The sequence below is a fragment of the Anastrepha obliqua genome, chromosome 4 (genome assembly GCF_027943255.1).
Source record: "Anastrepha obliqua isolate idAnaObli1 chromosome 4, idAnaObli1_1.0, whole genome shotgun sequence".
Lineage (NCBI taxonomy): Eukaryota > Metazoa > Arthropoda > Insecta > Diptera > Tephritidae > Anastrepha > Anastrepha obliqua.
Genome location: NC_072895.1, coordinates 53,220,425 through 53,241,095, shown reverse-complemented (window position 1 = coordinate 53,241,095; position 20,671 = coordinate 53,220,425). Strand labels below are relative to the sequence as shown.

General features: G+C 37.0%; 1 protein-coding gene across 3 annotated transcripts; it reads right to left on the bottom strand.

Moving 5' to 3' along the window:
• Nucleotides 1–361: 361 nt before the first annotated feature.
• Nucleotides 362–20,408, bottom strand: LOC129244982 (CCR4-NOT transcription complex subunit 1). 3 transcript variants are annotated; one of them, XM_054882914.1, is made up of 11 exons: nucleotides 19,223–20,408; nucleotides 14,866–15,090; nucleotides 14,249–14,806; nucleotides 13,716–14,178; nucleotides 12,421–13,632; nucleotides 10,731–11,492; nucleotides 5,282–6,896; nucleotides 4,299–5,202; nucleotides 3,055–4,223; nucleotides 2,631–2,990; nucleotides 362–2,527 (listed from the first exon to the last, which is right to left on the bottom strand). In XM_054882914.1, the coding sequence occupies exons 1-11, from the start codon at nucleotides 19,316–19,318 to the stop codon at nucleotides 2,404–2,406; spliced, it is 7,488 nt and encodes a 2,495-aa protein (XP_054738889.1). In that variant the 5' UTR covers nucleotides 19,319–20,408; the 3' UTR covers nucleotides 362–2,403. The 3 variants fall into 3 exon arrangements, with proteins under 3 accessions (XP_054738889.1, XP_054738890.1, XP_054738891.1); XM_054882915.1 differs by having other exon boundaries at nucleotides 362–2,494; XM_054882916.1 differs by lacking the exon at nucleotides 19,223–20,408 and adding an exon at nucleotides 16,453–16,550.
• Between the last annotated feature and the right edge of the window lie 263 nt (nucleotides 20,409–20,671).

The following is a 20,671-nucleotide window of genomic DNA, read 5'->3' as shown; positions in this document are numbered from 1 at the left end:
CTCCGACAACGTATCGACTGTCGTGCGAACCCTTGGTTGACAGGTTCAGGCACTTAAAATGTGTGTGAATTCACCGTTTAAAAAGATATAATCGTCAATTAAAATGCATTTCGTTTTTTAATGAATATGACTATGTTTTATTTTAATGCATCTGTAATATATATTTTCGTTTCTGTTACTTGTTTATTTTTCTTTCTTTTTTGTTAATTTTTCATTTCTGGTTTTTGTCTGTTTTACTCTCCATATATGTATGTTCAATCTTTTAATTTTTTCGCTTCGGCTGCATATAATTTCTGCTCTCATTCACTAGCATCAATTATTTTATTTATAATTAATCATAATTATAATTACTCAGTATGCATTTATCTTATAACTGTGTTTTCAATTAGACATTTAATTAGAAATTATAAGTATATTAATATTAATTACATACAATTCAAGTAAAATGATCAATGACATACAGTTCTTGCGTTCAGCACATGAGTTTTTGTTGCATTTTCTTTTTTTCGGTTTATATTTCTTTTACTTTTGATAAAATATGAGCGCATTAAAATTTTTCTTGGCAAAAAAATTGTAATTAATAGTTAAATCCAATTTCAATAAACACGCATAAAACATTTGCGTTAGTAAAATATAAACTTGAAGACACAGATGTAAAACAACAAATGAAATAAACAATTTTCCAATGACATGTATTTTTATTAATATGTTGTTTAAGTTGTTTTTGTTTTGTATTATCTGTTTTTTTTTATGGTACTTTCATCTATATTTCATTTAAAACTGTACATTGCTAATTAAAAACGAAAACGAGAAAGTACACGCGCCTAAAATACATGTGTACGTTTGTGTATGCGTGTGTGTGTGTGCAAAAATTAAGTCAGGCCACTTTCGCCGAAACACATTGAAAATCGAAAGTCACATAAGCAAAATTAAAATATAATTCATAAAAGGTGCACAACAAATTCTCGGTTATCATAAATGAAAATAAAATAAAAATAAAAACGGATACACACTCATGACGGAGCGTATTCAACCGCAATTATTTCTCATTAATTAACCATTTTTGGTAAACGAAAATGTGTTGTGCCTTGCGCTCTTTTTCCACACCCTCTCTCTCTGTCTTTCTTTTTTTCATCACACCGTCGCCATAATTATATTATATTTTAAAAGCATGTTCGCCTAATTTTTGTTTACAAATAATACGAACATTTGCTTTAGCTGCTGCTGTTTGCAACGCCGCGCACGATTTAGCTTTGCTTTTGCGCTGGTAAGATTGCACTTTCTCCTACTCTTGTTTAATTAGTTTTTTTGTGTCGTTTGGACACACAAAAATATTCTTTCCATTCGCCGCGGCGTCGAACGATACAGCGGCAGCAAACGTAGAATTATCGCAACACTGCCTTTCTCTTTGTTTCGTTTCGTTCTTTAACTCTCATTTATACATACAAATATGTACATTACGTTTGTGTCAATATTTATTTTTTTATTTTTGGGTTTTACAATTTTTTTGTTTGAAATTTTCTTTTTTAAAGTTTAGCTTTTTATTTACTATATATAGATTTTTTAATGTATTTACGCTTAATGCTTACCATTTTGGTTTTTTATTAGTTTATTTTTAATGATTTAAAATTGTAAATTGATTAGCCGCAGTGTTTCAGGTCAGCAATGCAGCATTTTCGTCTTAAATCTTGCTTACTATCAGCTCTCGTTTCTTTCGCATACACTTTCTTCAATTTTCTTAGTACTTTTCCTGTCCGCTATATTTAATTTCAGTTGATCTCTTATTGTTTTCGCTCGTTTTCTCCCTTTTTATATGTTTCGTTTGAGTTTTTTCTCTTGCCAACCACTTGAAATTTTTACACAAACATTTTTTTTTTAATAATTAGCATTTATATTGTTGTTTTGTTCAAATTAATTTTATATTTATAATACATCAATTAGTTATTAATAAATTTAATTTAAATTTCTTTCAAGTGTTGCTTCCTCTTTATCGTGTATTTTAAACTACTTACAAGTAAATTATTATTATTATGTTTTTTTTTTTGGGGGGTTTTTTCGTTTTCTTTTTCATTTTTAATTTTCCATTTTTTTTAGTTTTTTCTTTTTAAAAAAGTTGCAATCTCTTAATTCATAAATCAATTATATTTTTTTGTATCTTTAGCTTAAAAAAACTTTTTAATCTTCTGCTACTTTTGTTTCAATGGGATGCCAGTGCACGCATAGTGGATAATGGACGGCTGCGGGCCGCTGACAACGCCGCCATCGTCGCCAACAGATCCCATTCAAATACACAAATTCTTACAACTACCACCACCCATTTCCACCACTACGGCCGTTACCACCATCCATAGTGTAAGAACTCTGCTGTCTTACAGTTGTTGTTTTTATTGTTGTAGTTCAGCTTTAATTGATTTCCTGAATTTCGCCATCCATATTGTTCATCTGCGGCGGATGATTCTTCACCATACACGAACGTGCCACCGATTCGAATAACCTAAGCAAATAAGGGGGAAAACATTTTATCTCCCTTACAAAATTCAAAAAAACCAGTTACTTACTGTTATATGTAGGTATAAAAAAAATGTATGCACAGGTTTTCTCACCAATATTAGATCCTATGCGACACTTACCTTGAAATCTCTGGGGCACAATGCACAAAGTCATGATCCCAGAACTTGTAGATGGGGTTCTTAATCAGTTCTATAAAGGTGATTAACAAACCCCATGGATGTGGACGATTCACAATAAGGCGTTCAAGTAGTACACGTGTGATTTGCTCTTGAATCGCCTCTGAGTTCGCTTCGGCGAAGAGATGTAGTACCGCACAGCTAAAATAGTGCGTATGACTATTCGGATAACGCAGCTGATTTGCGATTGCATTCAGGAAGAGATAGCGTCCTTCGGTATCCAAATCAACGGCCAAATTCTGGAAAATATCCATGTGTGCGCTGTGCGCGATGTTTGATGTATTGGGTACGAAATTTTTACTTCTGTGCGGGCAATCAAAAAAAAATTATTTTCAAACTGTCACAAACTCAAATTTTTGGTAATTACCTTATGTGCGAAATAGCTTGCGTGCCCACATACAGCACCAACGCATTCATCAGCGGAATGTTGTAACGTGAACCGGGTTCGTTTGAGATTTGCAAATGTGAGCGCAGCTCTGAGAGGAAAGTAACTGGTGCGCGTGCTTTTAGATACGAGTCGAGATCCTTTTTGAAATTCGCCGGTTGTATATTGAATACGTAGTTGGAGCAAATTTTAGGCGCCGTGGCAGTCTCCGCCAACATATCCACTTTTAGATTGGGCGTGAAAGGATCGGGCAGGCGCATATTACGTGGAAAAGCAGCCAATATTATGTTGCGCATTTGGATACAATTTGGCGGTATTGCATCACAAAAGCCAAAGTGGTAGTCGCATAAAAATTCAGGGAAATCGTGTAATAGAACGAGCAGAACGCGCAGCGTTCCCTTGTACAGCAATTGTACGGGCTTCGCTAGCTCGGCGTTCCGTAAGAATGGTGCCAAATAGCGGAACAGATCGAGTAGCAACTGTGAGTACAATGGCCATCCCTTCTGTTGCGGTATTTGTGCGAGTATACGTCCGATAAAAATGCGATGTGAGATCAGCTCTAACCAAGCGTAACAAAATCCGGGTGCCAACGTTGGATTTAGGAGGTGATACGTGTGAGAAAATGCAGTCATAATGCTGTGCATTAGACTTTCCAGCACTGCGTCGGGCGAGCTCAGCTCCAGGAATAGCATCACGAAAAAGCGATGATAGCCGAGCTGTTGGAATGCGGTGCCATGCAATTCTTGGTCTTGTAGCAGTATACCTAGAACGATGCCCAGAACCTTGTTCAGCAGGTTGATTTTCGTCGTTGGATTACCCGATTCGCCAGAGTGGCGTACCAGCAGGGCAATTAAATGCACAAATGCGTCCATCCAGTGGAAGATTTTGGTGCGCGCTTGCAATGGTGAATTGTTAGGATCGTTGAGTATGCGATACACCAAGTCAATGCAAATTTGTGTTGCTTGCCGGAAGAAGCGCGTTATCAAATCATCGGTTTTCAAAATTCCGTACATATTCATCTTTTGTACGAATGAGGTAAAGATCTTGGTTTCACGTGACATATTGTTAGACTGATTGTAGATGGACACCCAGTCCTTTAGCAGAAATTCGGTCTTCTCTTGCAAACCAGGTGGATCATCGCAGTCGTTCGACTATCGAATATGAAAAAGTAATAATAATAAAAAATCATTTAAATCAAAGTTTAAAATTTACGATATTTCACTCACCCGCACATGTTGCATGCCCGAGTGCATGTATTGCGTAGCGCCAGCCAAATAACGTTCAGCGCCGCCAAATGGTCCGGCATCCATCATATCTATTTGATGGGTCAGCGCCTCTGGGTACCGATGACGATTCTGTGGTAAACGTCCCAGCATCTCAAATGTGCCAGTCATTTCTGTCTCTAATGTGGTGCTCGAGCGACCATCAAGCAGACGTTCCATCAATGTCATAGCAAACGTTACTGCCATGTAATTATTGCCATTATCCATGGCTTCCCGCAACAACAAATCGAATTGTGGCACATTGATGAAATGGGAAGTTATAAGCAATTTGGTCGCTTCCACATTGTACCGCACTTCCTCCCGTATATCGAAGATGCATTTCGTAATTGCGCGCTCTGTCACTCCGGCACCAAATGTGTTCTGCAACAAGGTCAATATGCGCAAATGTATATCCCGGTACAACTTCATTTGCTCGATGTGCTCTGGTATGTTCACCAGACCTTCAACTAAGCCCTCCACAACGCGTGTTAAAAGGTTGAGTGCCGATTCGTTATCACGTATACGCCTTGTTACCATAAGCGCGTTGAGCAACGCATGCATTTTGCCAGCCTGCAGCTGCAAAGTGGATACATTTATCGTGCTGTTCAGAAATGCTTCCATTTTGCCAGCTAAATCGGCATACATGAGACCCAATTCGTCGGTGCCGAAAGAAGCAGGTGCTATCTCCTGAGGCTTGGGCAAGAATAGTGCAATATCACGCTCAGTCATCGGTTGGAAGCCTGGTATGTTGCGTGCGAACTCCGCGTACACAGCAAATTGTGTATGTGGTATGCCGCCTACTTTTAAACGAACCTGTTCTGGCATGCGCTCCGTTTGATACGCCAATGTTTGCGTGTCATAGAAGCGTCTAAAAAATTGGAAATTGTATTTAATTTATAATCTTTCAATTTAAAACTATAAAAAATATATGTATACGAGATACATACCCTCCTTCATCTCTAGTCATTTTGCGTGTATCGAAGTCGGTGGACATGCGGCGGTCTATTTCAGGAGTTGACTTCTCAGCTGCTGTCTTTTGTATAAAAGCGCAAGCGAGTTCAACATTGTCATTGCTAAGCTGCAATGCGGCTGCTTCGATTTCTTGGTAGCCAGGACCGCCAGTCAGCGCCGATAGGAAAGCTTTACGTATATTGTTTGTCAATGTCTGGGATAAGGAGTCCTTGCAAGTAATCATTGCCATACCGGCTGACAAATAGCGCACCATCTGGTGTGCAGCTGTACGCATGCGATTCTCATCTGGATCGAGCCCAAAATCTTTTCGAACAATTTGCTCTGTGGTTGTCACAGCAATACGTACACTACGATCCACAACTGGTTGCAGCCATTCAGTGATTGTGCGTTCAATTGCATTCAGCACAATATGCTTTAAGCCGGGATTGGCATGCAAGAAGGTAATATTTGGCGAAAGTACCACATGTTGAGCGATGAGATGGAAATTGGCTATATTAATTTCCACAAAAGAGAAACGCGGTTCTGGCGCTTGCATAATGACCTGTCCGGCTGATTCGTTGCTGATGCTAGGTGAAGGCACTACACCGCCTGGTACATTTCCTCCTCCGGCGCCACCGCCACCACTGCCGCCGCCAATAGCACTACCACTGCCCATAAGCAAAGCTTGTGCATCTGGATCGTTGGGACCCATTTGACCGGGTCCCGGGGTTTGACCTTGTGACGGTTGCTGCTGTTGTGGCGGTGCCTCGATATTCTTCGGTTTAGGTTGCGACATCTGATGCTCGATATTCATCGAACGTGAAGGATCTTTCAAGTAGACAATTGGCTTCAGTTTCTGCAACTCAATATTTAACGTCTTGCAAAGCACTTCAATTTCAAACTTCAAATTAAGTTTCAATTCAGGCTCCTGATGTAATTCACCAAGCACATTCATGATAGCCATTGTCCAGGGGTTTGGTGTTTTGAAAACCTTCGACTTATTTGACGACTCCAAAATCTTTGCCACAAATGGCACAACAAAGAGTAATTCCTGTTGTCCTTTGTGATATGCCTCGGCTAATAATGTTTTCAAGTCTAATTCAATTTGTAGAATAGGTTTATTGCGACCCAGTGTCATCATGCCCAACCAATGACCCAGATTTTTTAGCAAACTGCGATCGGAGAAATTCACCACACCCTTATCAGAACGCAGTAAGACTTTGATGTTGCGCAAAGTCTCCTTGGTTACGTATTTATTGATTTCAGGATTCTTCAATGCCTCCAAGAAATTGAAATACAATGTATGAAAATTGAACTCCAATGAAGCGCGTTTCAGCACCAAATACTGTGCCAGCCAGGGCCAATATTCCTTAGTCATAATCTCCTTAATTTCTTCACATTTCTGCGGTATATTCAGCTGACTTAAATTATTGAATATGAATGCAGTTTTGTCCTGAACCGGTTCGGGTGGTATAGTGACTTTTTCTTCCTGATTGGCGACCAATAACGTATCGATATTAGTTGCGGTGGCGATGGATTTCATACGCGAAGCATGTATAGACTGAGCAACAACCATTGGTTTTTGTTGTGTTGGTGTTGTTACTAAGTTACCTTCAAATTAAGTAGAGAATAACATAAGAATTAGATAAAAATTAACTTTTGATTCGTATCAACAAAATATGGAAGCTAAAAACTTTTGCTTGGAAACTTAAACTTACAATTGTACTCGAATAGAAAAACTGCCTATATCTGGTTCTAGCTAGGCGCTTAAAAATTTCTTAACAAATGTTGTAATAATGATATTGATGATGTTAATTCAATGGCCGGGACACTCAGGTCCAAATATTGCCAGATTATGCATATTTATGTCAGGTATGTTATTTTTTTGTTGTTAGTATACGACGAACCCATAAATGCACTGTAGTGCAAACAGTATCGCCCCTTTTCTGTCGAATAAATTCTCTGAAGTTTGAAAGTACTTTGAGAACATTTTGAAGGCGTTCCCCCCGACGATAGATTTTGAATAACCCAGATTTTAATCTGATCAAGATTTGTCACTTTTGGAGCGATGAGGCCCATTTTTATTTAAATGGAAGTGTAAATAAGCAAAATTGCCTCTCATTCGTCAAAATCCACTACACAGACCCAAACTGCCGGTTTGGTGTGCATTGTCAGCAGTGGAATAATTGGACTAAATTTTTTTGAAAATCGTCGAGGGCATGCAATTTCTGCAGACGGTGCCTCTTATTGGCCCATGATAAGTGGTTTCGGTAACACATCCTGGGCACCCAGGTCGCCCGATCTTGCCCCTATCGACTTTTTTCTGTGGAGGTACCTCAAAAGTAGTGTTTTCTAACAAACCCAGCGACCATCTCTGCACTAAACGAAAATGACGTAGGGATTGAAATTGATGGTCATTTTTCAAAATTCAATTCGAAAAGTCAATTGGAAAGAATTTGTCTATTTAACATTTGTATATATCCAATGCGATGCTTGCTAGTGAAGGAATAATAAGGAGTTTGTTGTTGTTGTTGTAGCAGCACATACCTACATACGGGGAATGCTGCTGGAGTGACAGTCCTTGGCCAGATATAAATCCGGGTCGTTTCGGTAACGTAGAACCGACTGTCGTGGAAACGCTAAGTTTGTCTTAGAAATAGGTGCATGCATTTTCGAATATCAATTCTCTAAAGAAAAGCTCACATTTTTTATCGGTCTGATGTGTGGCAGTTATCAATATCTAATCAATATCTAATCAAAATAAAGGAAGTCTGTAATTAACCGTTACACAAGAATCATAACATTTTCAATTGTCTATAGCCTATGTAGCCCCAAACATTCTTAAAACAAATAGTAGTATCCCACCGCAACTAAAAATATCAAATAATAAGACGATTCTAATAGCCAATTAGAAATAAAAGCGGTTATTCATAAATACACACAAATTTTAAATTATGATAAAATTCTATTCAAACAACATCTCGACAGAACGAATACAAAGGGTATTTCAAAAGACGACGGCGGCCGCCGTAACCGAATCTCGGTGTAAGATCAAAAATTAAGAAAAAGTTTTTTCTAATAGCGGTCACCCCTCGGCAGGCAATGGCAAACCTCCGAGTGTATTTCTGCCATGAAAAAGCTCCTCATAAAAATATCTGCCGTTCGGAGTCGGCTTGAAACTGTAGGTCCCTCCATTTATGGAACAAAATCAAGACGCACTCCACAAATAGGAGGAGGAGGAGGAGGCGCGTACACCCTTTTTGGGTGTTTGGCCGAGCTTATATTTTTTATGAGGAGCTTTTTTTCATGGCATAAATACACTCGGAGGTTTTCCATTGCCTGTCGAGGGGCGACCGCTATTAGAAAAATGTTTTTCTTAATTTTTGGTGTTTTACCGAGATTCGAACCGACGTTCGCTCTGTGAATTCCAAATGGTAGTCACGCACCAACCCATTCAGCTACGGCGGCCGCTCTGTAAAATTACATCATTTAAATGCCCACCATAAGCACGTCCACAGGCTGCCATATGAGAATTAAAATTTTATTAAAAAATCAAGGACTCGCTCACGCATTATCGCATTGAGATCCGAATGTTACGTTTCAGCTCTGGAATCAATATTGTTTTATTCAAGTACACTTTGTATTTCAAAAAAACCCCAGTCTGATCCGCCAGTCCTTTTTCTATCTTCGACAGAAATTTGTTTCCCAACCTTTGAACTAATCTATTTTATTTCCTTCTATTTGATTTCCTGTACCAGCTTATCTTTATCCCTGTATTATTTAAAAACAAGGCGAATTCAGTATCTACGGTGGCGCCATTAAAAAACAGTTACTTTATTTTTCGCGATTTTGGCAAATCTGACGTCAGCTCAGTTAGCAATACAAAACAAACGAACAAAACAAACAAAAGTAGGAAAAATTGCATGAAAATTCAGTGATTGGTTTGGTAATATTGTGATTTGTGCGATTTAAACTAATCAAACTAATAAAAAATTGTGAAAGCACAAATTAATATAAAGCCTCCAAACGCAGTTTTTCCGTTTTTATGCGGAAGATGCGGTGATTAGAAAGTACGTGTGTGTGCATATAATTTCTTGTGTTTGGTTGCTTCCATTACTTTCGCCTAATCTTCTTCTTCACAACCAGGTATGGTAATTCCCCTTCCTCTTGCTTGTTTCGCTCTTACGACACGGCGAATTCGAAAGGCGTAATCTGTTTCATTTTTTGAAGGCTGACAACTTTTTGAATGAACCTCGTGTGGCAAAAAAAAAGTTTATTTTTTAGCAATGAATCAAAACATAAAATACTGAAAACAAAAATAAAAAATCTTGTTTCGTTTCCGTTTTACACGCTTTTAAAGAAACACCCAAAAACACAATTTCAAATGAGGCGAGGGCTACGTCTATAAGCATATTTGGGCTGAATAGCAACCCGAAACCATTCAAGAACAGCCATTGGTCTATAGGCGCCAGGATAAACGACTTTTTGATGTGGAAATTGAAACCCGTGATCTCTACAGCATTTGGTTCCAACAAGAGGGCGCTATTTGTCATACAGCACGTTAAACAATGGATTTACTGTGTCGTCGTTTCGTGAGCAATTTATTTCTCGTCTCGGACCAGTGGATTAGCCACCAAGACCGTGTGATATCACACCTTTGGAACAACAACCGTTTCCACGACAGTCCGTTCTACGTTACTGAAACGCCCCGGATTTATATTCGGCCAAGGACTGTCACTCTAGCAGCATTCCCCGTATGTAAGTATGGGGAATGTTTATGCTGCTACAACAACAACAACAACAACAACACACCTTTGGACTTTTATTTGTGGGGGTATGTAAAGTCTGAATGCTTTGTGGATAAACAAACTTCGATTGAGGCATTGGCAGCCAAGATTACTAAAGTTATTGACGAGATTCCGACCGAAGTCTTCCATCGAGTCATTCAAAATTGTTGTTTATGGATGGCTGAATTACGGAGCAGTTGCGGCCAACATTTGAAAGGCATTATCTTTAAAAAATAAATGTCATGAATGGTTCTATACAGAAAAAATTAAGGTTGTCCCCAGATCAATTTGAATTTTCTTTGTTTAATTCTAATTTAAAATCCGATACCTCAAAATTTATCACCCAAAGGAAGCAAAAACCAAGTCTAGATAGAGAGAATTTAAGCAAAAATGTGTAGAATTCATTAGGAATAAAAGAAATAATTCAAGCTAATGTAAAGTACTGAAAATATAAATAAAATAATATTATAATAATATTTTTATATTTAGTAATTGCATTATTTTTACTTATTATTCATTACTTGCATTAATTTAATAAATTTAGTTCTTATATTTGTTCTCACTATCACTATTACTACTACCTGTCCTGACCCACTGTTCGATCGATTCACGTTCAATTTTCTACTAACTATGGTAATTTTTATGAAAACAAACTTACCGGTCACTGAATTGCTGCGATAAATTGAATCGGGCGGTGCCTGTTGTCCACTTCCCGACATCAACATTTGTATTTTAGCTGGTGGTGGCTCCTGTTGTAAATAGCCACATTCCACGTACTGTATCAAATGCGGTGGAAACTCATGAAAATGTGCAATGGAGCGAATATATTCGCAGTATTTGTTGTAGGAATGAAGACGATTTTTGAAACGATCCAATGCTGTTATGCCAAAATTATACATCTTCGAATCCTGTTTGCGTAATGCATCCAAAACACAGCGCAAAGCTAAACCTAATGCCACGCATGTTGGCACTAGATTACGCTCAATAATGCCTCCAAATAATTGTGCGGTGATTTGTAATTCTTTTTCGGGATAATGTGGGAAGAAGCGGTATTCTTCGAAAAGATTACGTAGCATGCATTGATAAACTTCTTGTTCACGACGTATATTGGAGTCCTTGAAACGTTGCAGTATATCAAGTACTTCGTCAATGGAGAGAGTGGGATGTGGTGGATGATTGTAAATACGTTGAAAATATGAATTGGCCTCATCTTCAACCTCCTTGGAGACAGGCCCCTGCAGATCGGCCATGCCCGGATTGATGGGATTGGGTGGTGTAGGCGTGGGCTGCGGTGCTGTTGGTGGCATACGTGCCAAATTGCCGACATTTGGTGGCGGTATTTGCATTGCATTGAGGGGATATGGACTGGCAGCTGGGTTCATAAGACGCGACGGAGAAGCTGGGGTGGACGCCAAATTACCTAAGAATTATTATTTTTTAATTACACCAATATAAACATACGAATATGAATGAACAAGTATTTATAATTCTTATATTTCAAAATATTAAAATAAATGTTTATTACAAAATTTAAAAAGGTACTAAGAACTTTTTTAATTTGGTTGTTTGATTTGTAAGGCAAGTTTTCTAGGCGACTATCATTGACATATTATGTAGATAATGAGCATTATCGATATGTTGTTGTTGTAGCAGAATTATCGATATCGATACCTATGGTTTGACAGCTGAAAATGGGAAACTGTGTTGACATTTCTGTTCAGTAAGGTTTGACAAGTCATCTTGGAACGTTTAACGTCAGAACAACGCTTCCAAATTGTGGAAATTTAGTTTGAAGAAAAAATAGATAAAAATTCAGTTCGCCAAGTGTTTGAAGAAGACGCCGAAATGTAGATTCGTCGTCGTTCTCAAGTTGTTGGCCTTTGTGCTTCGTCTACGTACAAATTTCACGTAACGATCTTGGCTAACGTGCCAATAAAATACATCTCGTGCAAAAATTGAAGCTAAAAACCATCGGTAGTGTCGCATTTTTGCTGCTCAGGCACATTTAGATTTATTGGAAAAAGTAGTCAAAAATTGGACTGATCAAAGGGACCATGTAACTTAAGCCGCAGCGGACATATGTCGGATATCATAGTTTTGTATTTCGAATTTCATTTAATTTTTTTTTTTAACATTGTAATCTGATTTCAGATATTAGACTATCTAGAATTTAAATTCACATTATGAATTGTATAGTTTTAAGTATTAGGCCGAATAAATAAATAAATAAGCCTAGAATTTCTAGCATGGACATTAACTTGCAATATCCTTATATGTTAGTCCTATATGTTATATGCCTTATCTATAGTCGGATGAATAAATAAAGCCTTGAAGTCTTCGTAACTTACCTAAAACATTTCCGAAATTGAAGGCTCCATTCGGACCACCAAGATTTAAATTGGCTATGTTTGTTGTTAAGTTTGATAGCGTATCCATTGTGGGACCAAACATTTGTTGTGCATTCAGATTAGCAGAAAAAGGTGGTGGTGGAACTCCTGGTACACCACCGCCCATATCCATTCCGCGATGTCCACGCATTACACCTTGCAGTTGTGGCACTAATGGTGGTACGGCAGCTCTTGCTTTATTTGCCATAATTGAGCAGTTTGCTGTCATTTGCATTATAAGGTCAGCTATTTCTGGTGGAACATTGACAATACAGGCTTGTAAGCATTGCAACATTGTTGTCACCGTTTCAGGTGGTAGCTGGGCCTGTTTTGATGGCAGCTGACTTTCCGGTATTTTGGCATTTGTAATTTGTGGGCAACGACGTTGTAGACATTTCAGTATTGCTTGAATGAAAGGCTCACCATGCTCGCGTATCTTATCACTTAACCATTTTTCCAATTTTAGGTATTCACGACGCGATGCCAAACACGCTAAATCGATTACAAATAGAAAAGAACGTTCATTGAGCAGCGTGGATAGTGCTTTCAAATCCTGCGCTACATCGAGTATACGCGACAGCTTAACCTGGTCGTATTCGGTGCCGCGCTGGTACCATTCTGACATGGCTTGCATAACGATAGGACGTAAAACGACACCGAAGTTTGCGGAATTCCATGCATTTAGCAGGACTACACCTGAATTTGGATGATTTGTAAGGAACGTCGGTATGAGTTGACTGAAAAGTTCCTGTCGTAATGCAGTGATTGGTGGATTGATGTGTAATAACGATAAAAATAGTATATCCGGGCTATGTTGCGCTGGGAATTTGAACAATTCTATCACTTGTGGATAGTACCCTTGATCGGCAATGTACAGCAAAACTTCAACTAAATGCAGCGATTTCCAAGCGCACACTTCTTTGTTATCAGAATCCGGTGGTGTCTTTAGCATCTCCACTGGTGCGGCAGTGAAGATGTAATCGGAAAAGGAAAACAAATCTGGATTCTTTAGCATAACCGCTATTAGCGATAGCTGTCCGTTCACGTTCTGCCAGTGACGATATATACATTCTGGGTGTGGGAATAGAGCAGATTGTGTGCCCAAACGGAAAATGGTGAGTAGAAGATCCAGGCCAATTCTATCCTTTATAATAAATTCCGGATGATCAAGTTCTGTAAAAGATATTTTTTTAATAAAATTCATTTTAAATAGTTATAAAATAAGAAAGGAAATGAAAATAAGCAATCTCACTTACCCAAGCACACCTCCTTCCAATTCAGCTGTGGCACCACCTCCTTTAACGCCTGCACAAACGCATCCGGTTTCCAGGCTTGTGTTGTTTCAGTGCTGGTTGTTCCCGCCGCATTACCGCCGACTTTGTCTTTTTTGTCATTTACATTGGCTGCTTTATCAACGCCGCTGCCCGTAACGTTACTGCCGTCATTATTATTGGCCACATTTTGTTGTTGTTGCGTACCAGGCCCAGCACCCTGCTGACCAGGCCAAAAATTGGCAGGTGTTCCTAAATTCACATTGCAGTCAAGTAGCGACGAGTGCCTACGGCACATAAGGCCAATGATCTTGGCCACATCCTGTGATTGAAGTTCGCGCGAACCACAACGTAGATGATTCTTACATTCTTCAACGCTTGATGTGAATTCGTAACCAATCTCTAGGATTAAATTAATCCAGGATGTGTCCATAATATTACTATTCACCTGCATAATAAAAGTTTGTTTGTTTGTTTCATTCGTAAAAAAATTGCATATAAACAAATCTTCATCTTACCTGTGTTGTAAATATCGTCTCGCATAAATTGTCATAGATATCTTCAATGCCAATTTCAGTCAAATGCTGGCTAGCAACGCCCCCATCTGCAGTCGTAATAGTAGTGTCTTTGTCATAAACTTCTTCTGCATCCAAAACCTCCAATGATGATGTGGATTCACAACATACAGTCTCGTTAGCACAAAGAGTTGTTTGACGATATAAATGTGGTGCTAAGATGATTGAAGCACGCTCTAGCGGAAACTGTTTCCGTAATATATCAAAAAAATTGTTTCTGAGTTGTTTGCTAACAAACTCGTCTAGATAAACGATAATTAGTTGCAGGATATCTATGGAAACGTTTTGTAAATTGCTTCCAATAGAAGCGGTAGAGTCTTTGTTTTCCAAAAATGATTCAATAAGCTCGGGAAATGAACGTTTCAAATGTTCCAAAGAGTATTCACTTAAATCAGGTTGGGTTGAGTGTGTTAATGCTATTGACAATACCACTTCACAGAGTTTACTTATTCCTGTTAATTTAGCTATTTGCGCAATGAGTTGCGGTGTCGGTTTAAGAGTCTAAAAATATAGGCAATTATTTAGACAACAATAATTTGTGTACAAAGTAAGCAAAATACCTTTTGTTGAGGAAAGCAATGGTCGACGGCAAAGCATATATTCGATATGACAGACGCTCTGGATAGTTGGTTTTCCAACTGAGCACCAAGTAATTTCGCTTGTGCTTGTACTATGAAATTGTAGTTCGAATTGGGACTTGTTGACGTCGTATCAGTAAAATTGATGGCCGAGAATAGGCAGCGCAAACAATGGCGGTCCGCTTCCAAGCCAATCTCTTTAATATACTGTTCATTAAAATAAAATATTTAGGATTTAGTAATGGCAAATAATAAAATGTTCGATGAAATTGGATTTAATGATATTTATTAAAACTATTCGGTTTTCTGTAAAATAGGCAACAACTTACTCCTCGACGGAATATACACCGGGTACCATAGGTTGTATATTTTGAACGCGACGACTTCTACTGTGGACAATAATAATTTCACTATACTTAAGTTATTTCCGTTTCTAAAGAATATGAGTGTAGTCGAACTCTAGTAATATGTTCAGAATTTATAGGATAAAACTGATATACTGGCATGTCCGGTAATCCACATCCGAGTGAATTTCATTGATATCATTGGGAAGCGAATTACAATAGCTGCTCGATAGAGGGGTATATAATCATAACAATGTTAGGTAACTAAATACCAATCACACCTCAAAAGATATGAACCATTTTAAAAAGTTTAACACGAAAATGAGTTCCATGAAACGAAAAGAAATAGAACAATTTTTCTTTAATCCGATATGGTATAATTATGATTAAATTGTTACTGAATTTTTTAGGCAACCCAGAAATATTCCTAAAATTTAAAATAATTCCATAAGCGAGATGTCTTTTTGAAGGGAAATGGGTAAAAAAAAATTAATAATATCCCGACCTTGACCAACGTCTTGTGTTTCTTACTAGAAAACAAACTGATATTTTACGAAGTACAAACTTTTCATTTGGTATATTAACACAATATGCAATATCAAAATATCCTGCAACATAATGTCCTTCCAAAAAACACTAATAAACGAACGAAGATTCATGAAACACTGGAAGAGCTTCCCTGCATTGCTGGTTGCTTTGTAACATTGCAGTACTCTCACCTCTGCCCCTCTGATTGGAAGTCCAACTAATAAGAAACAAAAACTTGACGAAAAAAAAAGAGACAACTCTACACACACTACAATATTATTTCCTTCTCAGTCTCCAGCAAAAGGTATTTTTTCCACTAATCAAGGCACTGCTTTTGCAAACTTATACATTTTGTCTAAAAAACGACTAACAATTTTTAATACACTTTTTAGCCACATACTTACTTTCGGTAATCCTTATTATCTGGATTATACCTCACTTTATTCGAGTTTGCCCTTCTTCTTCCTATATGTATGTCAGTATATTATAGTAGTTTCCAATCACAGCTTTATCTGTTTTCTTCTTTATATCACGTTTATATAAAATTCTGCCAGTTCGAAGCTTTCTTTAAAAACTGTATCATTAATGCCCACTTATTAATAGTTTTAAAAAATGTAAATCGTTCGTTTCCCTTTCTCACATGCACCCGAACTTCTGCAAATATTTGTGCGTATATGACGAAACTAAACAAGCTTACAGGCGACAATGCAGCGGACACGACGATGAAAGCGACCAATGACCAGTTAAAATAGGAAACAAAATCAAAAAAGAAAAAGTACGTCAACTTTTGTGAACGTTTTTAAAGCATATTTCCACAATTTCACTAACAAGTCAATAATGATTTTTGAAGCCCTGTGTTAGGGCTTTAATTTGTATTCATTTAGTTGCATTTTTCAAAGCTTTTTATATCAAAAAATAAGATTACAATTAAATCACAGAACCACAAAACCACTAATGAGAAATTTTCTTTGCAAACTGTAATGGCGTCGGCAAAAATGATTGGATTAGCGAGGAGAAACGAGTGGAAGCAAAAACTTGACGAAGCAAATTTTTCTGTTCAACGTAGAGAGTTCGTTTAATAGATGTCCATTGACAGCTGCTGATGTGTTCGTAAAAATTGTTAAAATAATGCTGCCGTATGTCAACTTTTAACTTGCATTTTGAAGATTCGTTCATTTCTGTAAGATATTTGACAGTAGGTTCTACGTTACGGGAATAACCTGGATTTATGTCTGGCATAGGACGATTACTTCACCAGTGTTCCCCAAAAGCTTTGCGAGATTGTTTATGTTGTTACAACAACTAAGTTGCGCAAATCGTGAATATGCCATAACGAAATTTTTTTGAATACCGTGGGTATACAGAAGACAATTTGATATATTTGCCAAATCTTCTTTTTTTCGAAAAATCATTGCCAGCAACGATGAGTTAGATAAGTGTTAATGTCTTCGCAAACCTGTATCGTGTACCCGCCTAGTTAAATGCATATTGGCCTTAACGTACGGATTTGTGGGATCGACCGATTTGGCAGCGAACGTGTTGTCAATGTGGCTTTCTGCATAGAAATACAATTTCCTCAGCTATAAGTCATATAATAGCTTGCACAAAATACTACTAATTGTGAGAAGCTAATACGACGATTTACCTATTTATTTAGCGGTCGTACTTCGTAGGCAATGGCAAATCCCCGAATGTATTCCTACCATGGATAAACTTCTCATAAAAAACCATTTGCGCTTCGAAGCGGCATAACACTGCAGGGCCTCCATTTGTGGAACAAAATTAAGAAGCACACCGCAAATAGGAGTAGGAGCTCGGCCAAGCACCGGAAAGGGTGTAAGTTGCAATTATATATTTACATATACATATAAATATATACATATATCATCTTGACCTAAAGTGCTTACAAATGAGTCCTAAGAATAGTTCTTGATAGCATTGTTCGTGCATATCAATCATGTACTTCAATGATGTCATAATCAAAAAAAAATTATTAGATAACCACCAGCTCTTTTATGCTAGGTAAAAATGGCATGGCGACATAAATTAACATAATCTCATTACATGACAATCTTTCTTCTTTTTTACTTAGTGAGGCATAGTAAATTGAAAATGTTGTTTTTTTGGATTGTGACACTCTTGCAGTAAATGAGCGATATGTTCATATACATTCATACCTGCCAAAATCTTTTTCTTTGACTTTTTACACATTTTTGTCTATGGCTCAAAATTTAATCTGATTTTTTAGACTAATTTTATAGTATTTAACATCACAGGCACATCTAACAACGGAACAACCTCCCGTTAAAAGTTCACTGTTGTCAATAGTGGTTTCAAAAAACTTAATAGAAATTGTTCAGTTACAGTTAGTTTTTGTGACTTTACAGCATTGTAAAAAAATACTAAATAGATAATAAATTAGATGATTTGAAGTCAAATATCTCAAGTGGATGTTATTCCGGCTTTTTTATATTAATATCATTATATACTGAAATGGTTCCAAATCCTCGCAAAAATGTGGTTTCATTACAATAATGTGAGATAAACATATTTTTTAAATGTTAAACACCAGGTCGCTCTAATCGTTTATAGCTTTCTAATTAAATATTGAAATTTATTTCGGAAAGCTCACTTTTTAACAAAAAAAAGGGGACTAAATGGTATAAATTGTCTTTATATATTAATATGTGATTTGTCTGTATTTTGAGTATCAGAAGTTTAAAATCAGACCAACTTCGGCTACGCCGCTGTATTTTTTGCGTAGAACTCCTTTTTGCCCTGGCTCCTTAAAAAAAAAATAACACTTACCGACGATAACCTTCATCCCATCATGCTAAAGATGTTTTAAAGGCGAATAATTGCATAACTATTATTTCCGAAATTTTGAGAGCTATATAGGTTGGTTCGGAAACCCTCCTTAATATCTCCTCAAAGTAAATCATTATACTTTGCCTAAAATTACTCATAGGGCATTACTCCTAAATCAGCCCAAAACAATTTTAAATTTTATCACTTTTCACTTCTAAAGTCTTGAAACAAAGCTTTTTTTACACAATTAACAACGAACTTGAAATCTCGAAAAAGTGGCAACGAAAATAAAATAAAACAAACTACAGAAAATCTTGGCATTGAGTATGTTCAGTGATAATTTGTGTCTATTTTCAATGAATGAAAGTAGTAATCAAACAACAAATGAAGAAGACTCCGCGATGTAGACGAGTGATGATGCATCTCCACCGCCATAATTATCAAATTTGCCTTCACCCTAACCAATACTACCGTCCACACTTATGCCATGATAATAAAACCCATCGTTAAGTACACAATAGCTTGTAATAAATGGCCTTTTAATGGAAACATACAAATGTTAACTTACATATGCATATGCAAGTCACACCAAAGGCTTTTGGATGTTTAAAACTTTGGAATTATGTTTATATCCTTCATTTAGACGTTATCAAATTTACCTGGTTTATGCTCTCACTAGTTTCAGCAAAATTTTTCTTGTTCAGTTGTATGACCAAAATACCAATCTGCGCTAGCGTGAATTTCAGTTGGTTCATAGCTGGTGTCCCATTCAAAGATTGTACGGCAACGGCACACGATGTGGGATCTGTTCTCGGGAGTGGGCTTCAAGGACAGTGATAGCACTGAATGAAGCTTTCCAAAGAATATGATCTCACACACACGCGCACGCGAGTGGCCAATGTACAAAACGAAATTAAAAAAAATATATATTTCGCACAATTCAATCGAATGGCAATTGCAACGAATTAACGAAAATTCGTTGACGTTGTGTCTAAAGAGAATATAAAATCGAAAGCGATATTGGAAGAATGACGTTGACAGTTTCTTAATTTCTCTTTTTACGTTTTCGTATTGCTGATATATTTATTATTTAGTATATGTTTTGCTCGATTTGGTAATTGCGCAGCAGAATTGGAATACAATGGTCGTCATCCCTAGCTGTTGTTTTATTTTATTTCGATTTTCTAGTTTATAATTTTTTAAGTTTATTTGTGTTGAAAAGTTAAAAAAATATATCTCACTGGCAGCACTTTGACAATTGTTGTTGCTTCACACTGAACAGGCACTTATGTACAGCGACCGATTATTCACCTTCTCAAACGTTTTTTTTTTTTATTACTTCTTTATCTCGTTGCTATTTTCTTTTCGTTTTTTTGCTTATTTGCTGATTAGCGGATATGTTCGTTGAGTCTCGAATTTTTCCTCTGCTTTCACCTTTTATTTTGGCCCCTTTAATAAGGGGCCAACTAAAACTCACTTATACTCTGATCCACGTATTAACATTGCCTTCTTCCAATAAAAAAATAATTAAATTATCACGAATGTATAAAAATGTGTCGTATTCGTCCTCGTTCCTTCTCCGTTGTTCAGCACATTTTTTCACGTACACCAACACCCCATCAATACACGTAATAATTTCACTAAATTGCGCTCACTACTTCAGATTATTTTTTAGAGTGATTTCATTCAGCAGGAGGTATTTACTTCGTTTTTTATTAAAAAAATAATTTAGATCGTTGCTTTTTAAAACTGACTGCAATTTTATCGTGATTAAGTGGTCCACTTTTACTATTCACGGCAATTTCCTTGTCTTAACCAGCAAGACTGCGAAAACCTCGCACTTCATAATTTTCTTTATAAAACTTACAGCGTTGCCACTTTACAGGAAGTGAAAACACGTACACATCAATAATTAGAGAAATTTTAGCAGATACAAATTTAAAGGGATTTCTGGATTTTAGCAAAATAATTTGGATTAAGTATTACATAGATACAAAAGTACTTGATAATTACATTTAATTGGTAGTGTTATTATACGGACATTTAGTATTCATAATTTTTCGTCAACTATCCGGTGTTTGATTGGCTTAAAAGTGTTGTTTTTTGGT